This window comes from Silene latifolia, chromosome X, assembly GCF_048544455.1.
Source record: "Silene latifolia isolate original U9 population chromosome X, ASM4854445v1, whole genome shotgun sequence".
Taxonomy (NCBI): Eukaryota; Viridiplantae; Streptophyta; class Magnoliopsida; order Caryophyllales; family Caryophyllaceae; genus Silene; species Silene latifolia.
The window spans coordinates 37,617,956-37,623,425 of NC_133537.1; the positions used below are offsets into that span (position 1 = coordinate 37,617,956).

At 34.3% G+C, this 5,470-nt stretch overlaps 1 protein-coding gene and 2 non-coding genes across 3 annotated transcripts; 2 read left to right on the forward strand and 1 right to left on the reverse strand.

Moving 5' to 3' along the window:
• The first annotated feature begins 1,298 nt into the window (after nt 1-1,298).
• On the forward strand, nt 1,299-1,383 carry TRNAM-CAU (transfer RNA methionine (anticodon CAU)). The gene is given in 2 exon segments: nt 1,299-1,336; nt 1,348-1,383. It is a non-coding gene; the product is annotated as a tRNA-Met (tRNA).
• A 353-nt stretch (nt 1,384-1,736) lies between these two features.
• On the forward strand, nt 1,737-1,828 carry TRNAY-GUA (transfer RNA tyrosine (anticodon GUA)). Its single transcript is given in 2 exon segments — nt 1,737-1,773; nt 1,793-1,828. It is a non-coding gene; the product is annotated as a tRNA-Tyr (tRNA).
• An 87-nt stretch (nt 1,829-1,915) lies between these two features.
• On the reverse strand, nt 1,916-5,164 carry LOC141623238 (uncharacterized). The gene is made up of 4 exons (XM_074439323.1): nt 4,033-5,164; nt 2,715-2,807; nt 2,564-2,631; nt 1,916-2,224 (listed from the first exon to the last, which is right to left on the reverse strand). Exons 1-4 carry the CDS (start codon nt 4,654-4,656, stop codon nt 2,053-2,055), a joined length of 957 nt encoding a protein of 318 aa, XP_074295424.1. The 5' UTR covers nt 4,657-5,164; the 3' UTR covers nt 1,916-2,052.
• Nucleotides 5,165-5,470: the final 306 nt, after the last annotated feature.

Below are 5,470 nucleotides of genomic sequence, written 5' to 3' on the forward strand. Positions count from 1 at the left end.
GTTCTTAGGCACCAGATTCCTTTGTTTGTCCTCAATACCCCAGAAAAAAAATTTGCACATCTGATTAATCACTTTGATGACACTTTTTGGCAAAAGACCACTGGCACACTAGAAATTTTCAAGGCCAAAAACCACAGAAGTGAGCAACTGAACTTTGCCAGCATAAGAAAGTAGTTTCGAGGACCAATGTTGCACAGCAGTTTGAATCTTAGTGAGGAGCACACCATACGTATCCACAATATTCTTTGCTATGTTCAGAGGTAACCCTAAATACCTGAAAGGAAATTCAGTTCATTATTATTATTATTATTATTATTATTATTATTATTATTATTATTATTATTATTATTATTATTATTATTATTATTATTATTATTATTATTATTATTATTATTATTTTGGTTGATTCACTCCAATCAGCTTTAGTTGATTCACTCCATTTAGTTCGATTCAACTCGTTTAGTTCGATTGATTCACTCCATTGATTCGATTGATTCAGTTCAACTCTAAAAAGTCAGAAAGAATAGGGCCTAACTCAATTTATTTTAGCTTGTCTAGTTTATTGTGAAACATTATTATAATCATATTCGTGTAGACACTTAAAAAATGACTAGTATAGATCCCGCGCAAATGCGCGGTTTTCTAGATAGACATATTAGAGAAACCAACAATTAGTAATAGTATTAACTTCAATTGAAATTTAATTATAAAATTTACTATTAATAATGTTTAGTATTAAGAGGTAGAAAAGAGAAGGTTCAATACTTTTAGCTTTTTATCAAAAAATAACATTTTTTATAAATTTTTTTCATAATAAATCTATATATATTTAAATTTCATCTATCAAAATTTTATATTTTTGATGGTATTCACAGTCAAAATTTGTGAAGTTGGACTCCCAAAAAGATAATGTAACCTTTGGTTTGGAATTTTGAATGAGGGGAAGTAAATGAAATCAAATAGTATGGCCCAATTGTAGATATTACATAATGAAACCCAATTATAGAGTAATGTTCATTTAGGCAGGAAAATATTGGTGATCTCTTATTCTTTTAATATAATGGGAAAATATAAGGGGGATGATACTAGAGCCTTTTATTATTATTATTGACATTATGGTTATGTTTTTGTGCCTAATCTTTATTCTTTAAACGCTTAGTGATGATAATCTTGAACTATATAGTCCATCGGCAGATCGGCATATTAATATACTACTCGTACAATATTGCGCTGTGTTATTTACAACTACGATAACAGTTAATCGAAAACCAAAGTGAAGGTCATGAATAGAACAACAAGGGGTGGTGGCGCAGTTGGCTAGCGCGTAGGTCTCATAGCTTCTGAGTAATCCTGAGGTCGAGAGTTCGAGCCTCTCTCACCCCATCTTTTTGTCATCTGACTACATTAACATTTTCCAGCCCGAAAATCGAACGGACAAAAGGTAAAAATTATGTGTATGATGATGTAAATAAGCATTATTAATTTTCTTCTTTATCCGGACTCCGCCACTCCGGAGTATTCATGCTTGATATTATGTTTTTGGTTTTAAGTCATCACTTTCAAACACCGTAATCGTTGTGAATCATCCCAAAATATGGCAAACACAACAAATTTATTGTGAAACTTTATTCCACAATCCAAATTCAATCAAATACTTTCATATTTTAAATTGATGAAATACCTGATAAGAATGTATCTGCCTACAATAATAAAATAATTGAATGATTTACCAATAACCGACCTTAGCTCAGTTGGTAGAGCGGAGGACTGTAGTGGGCTCACCCTGTCAGATATCCTTAGGTCACTGGTTCGAATCCGGTAGGTCGGATTTTTTTCATATTTTTCTTTTGTTTGCGGCATTTCAGATGATTGAATGAGGCCAAAAGCCCAAAAGTAGTCTACTGCATAACTTAAATTTTGAAAGTTGCTTTATATATTTGGACACTCTTCAATAGAACTATAGAAAAGTAGCATATACTGGATACATAATACCGTAATTCCCATAATTCCATACTAATGGTAATTAAGTCTAGCTATGGCGCATAATGGTCTCTACTTCACGCTATTGCTGTTGCTATTCTCGTTGCTACTACTTGCACTTTTTGGAAGAGGTTTGTTGAGTAGGAAGGCCTTCATGTTCTTGTAGAGATGTTTCGGCTTCTCTATGTTAAGTGCATGCCCTGCTTTCTTTACGATCACCAGCTGTGCACTGTCACCTATATACCTGTACAACAACGATAACAACATTGCTTAAGTGCTTCAGTTCATTTAACGCAAATAGGTTTATTTCTTGATGACCCGTTATAAAGAATGACATTAAAGGACTACTATTTCACAAGCGGATGAGTTTAATGAAGAATTCTGGTTATTTGAATTCCAGAATTCGGAACTGGTTAGTGCAAGATAAGATTATTTTGGCGTAAGGAAGCCCCAATGGTGGTTACATTGTTAACGGGCCTTGGACCAGGTCATGCGTAGCATTACCCAATGATTTTACGAGTTAGCTAGTAAGTTGGTTGACACAATTTGTGACGAAAACTGTACTCTATTAAGGAATGCTGACCTTTTCAATCTGTGAGCCAGCTCTACTGGAAAAACCTGATCATGTTCTCCCCAGATAATCAATGTCGTCTGTATGAATGCAATTAGGTAAGCTCCGGTGATCCATGACTTTACAAGAAACGATGGAAGAAAAGACTAATGTAAGTTTATACCTGATTAATCTTGGGAAGGTTTGCCAGTTTTCTGTCCTTGTGCAAGGCTGCTATCAACTGCTTTCTCTCCTCTCTGTATTCTGTGCACATTACCTGAAGCGTACATGGGAAATAACACAATGTTTAGCTTCCGACTTTGTTCAGCTTTTCGAGATTAATTAAATTAATTAGGCGGGAAACGCATCTAATAATTTCTGTTTAGGCCGTTATTTCTACAAGTTTCAGGAAGTAGCCTGACTACCGTGACTAGATGTCAACAAATAACCATGATTAGCTACATCTATCTAATTGTTAAAACTTTTTAAACTTATGCAACCAAACATACATAAGTGTTGGTCTGCGTAATTTTCAATAAATCAACCTGAAATATTTTCAACGCTTCACTAAATTGATTACCCTTCCTTTTTAATGTTCACTTTGATCATTCGGAATTAACAGCAAAAAGGCATGACTCCGTACATTGATTTAAGTAGTACTTGGCCAAGTGCGTATGTCTTGAAATCACCATCTTGGATTGTCGGTGTGAGTTAATTTACATGTCATATTCAAGCATTTACTCGTCAGTGCCAACTATCAAACACAAAGCATTGTCTTTAAGTGCATGTTACAATTAAAGATGATTTTTTCTTGGACTATCTACAAAAATGTCGCATCAGTAAATGTAAACTCATTAAAATATTTGACTTGTGTATTTAGAATATCTGTGTTGTGCTTTCATTTGTCCAACTGTCTTCCTCTCTATTGGAGGAATCTTTATCGGACACACAGGAATACCACAAATTACAGAATAAACTCATTTAAGTATTGTTATAACAACAAAACTATTTTACTCGTCCTAATTCTCTCATTTACTTTCACTTTCATTGGTAATTGGTACCGAGTATCATCTAGTACAACCTTATAATACCTAATTACCTACCTCATTGTTATACGTCTGCCTCAGTGACGCAATTTACATTTTTAAGTCATCGTAAAACTTCTCTATATTTTAAAATTAAAACCAATAGGCTAAAGCTAAACTAAAATTAAAATTAAAATAATCATTAATCATCTGACTAATTGAAACATCCAAACTGTAACAAAGTAACCAACAAAGAAAAATCATTCTACAAGATACTTCACAAAACAAATCAAGCAAGCAATTGGTGTACAACTAACCAACCAACAACAAACAATATTATCCCTATGCCTTAATAGCTCCTTCCTATTACGGGATAAGGAGAGGTCTGATGTACGTAATTGTGTTAGCAATAGAAAGCGACCCGAAAAAACAATTAATCAATCGAAAAAAAATTAAAGCAACAAATTAAACACTTACTTGAATAAAATCATCAAGAAAACAAGAGGGAATAAGCTTGATAGGCTTATAAAAAGAAAGCTGCAACAATTCCCTCAATTTCCTACTACTTTGAGGCAATAAAATATCAGCAGCTTCATCAACACTATTAACCTTAAACATCCCATCTTCCATATCTTTTTCCTCCAAGCAAACACCAGCACAAACAATCACCACCTTCTCCACCGCCTCCGCGAATTGAGCAGCCATACTATAAGCCACAAACCCACCATAGCTTATACCAGCTACACTCATTTTCTTAACATTTAACTTCTCCATTGCTCTCATAACACTTTGTGCTTGAAATGTTTCGGACCGTTCCGGTCGGGTTGTGTGGGACTCACCAAAGAATATTAGGTCAGGTACATAGATGTTGAATTTAGGTGTTAATGGTGATATAAAATAGTCCCATTGCCACATTGCATTTGCACCAAGGCCATGGAGTAAGACTAGATTTGGTTTCTTTGGATTGGGTTTTTTGGGTGACCAACAATGTATTGTTGTGCATTCATCTAATACTACTGTTGTTGATTTTAATCCTGCGTGTTCGAATGAAAATCGATAGCATGTGTCTCGTGTAGTTGTGAAACTGAAACACTTTGCCATAGTCGCAAAATGATTTGGGGTCGGTTATGTTTTTTTAAAATTTGAATATTTGAATGATCTGGGGTCGGATCAGATGAGCGAGTTGGTATAGAGTAAGATGGAGTTAATAGGTGGTTTTAAGGGAACTCAATGCTCTAACACATAAACAAGTAAAGAATGTTAGATATGAAAAGAGGGAAGGAATAGGTGTAGAGGGTAGATGAAGAAAAAAAGGGTATGATTGTATGAAGGGGAGAAATATGAGAGTTTGAGGAAGAAAGTTATGGATAGTGATAGGGCGCCGGTGACGTACAAATTGGGTCTCTCACAACCATTATTAATTAAAAGGGTCATCACTTACCCTATATGAGAGGATGACGCCCAAATTCGGTGTCACCCGATGACGCCCTTTCATTTTCCTTTATTAAAAGTGATCGTTTTATAGCTAAAAAAGTTTTAAGGTTGAGTAAGTAAACAATTCACAATGGTTTGATACAGTGATTGAGGACCAATGATGTTAGGCCAATTGGTTGTGCATTGAAGAAAATCTGAAGACTTCTGCAACCTGCAAAGATTTTAAGGGAGGAATAGTTTGTATTGATGGATTGTTGTCAATATTTATTCCACTTTAATTATAGTGTTGAAAGTCTATATGTCCTACCCGCTACCACAAATTCTACTTTTATCTTATCTACCTATTTGGGTATTATTTAATCTCTCTTTAGCTTGTGACAAATATGAACATCTTCAATGAGACTTGTTGTTGTCCTACGAAAATTTAGCAAAATTTAAGAATTTTTTTTTTGGATAATAGTGAGTGATTTCAATATATATA

Excerpts from the sequence above, each read along its gene's own strand:
- LOC141623238 (XM_074439323.1), bottom strand. The coding sequence starts at position 4,656 with ATGGCAAAGTGTTTCAGTTTCACAACTACACGAGACACATGCTATCGA. Across the intron at positions 2,808-4,032 it reads TTCTTGATGATTTTATTCAA|GTAATGTGCACAGAATACAG; the intron begins GTAAGTGTTTAA and ends TGTACGCTTCAG. Across the intron at positions 2,632-2,714 it reads ACCTTCCCAAGATTAATCAG|ACGACATTGATTATCTGGGG; the intron begins GTATAAACTTAC and ends GCATTCATACAG.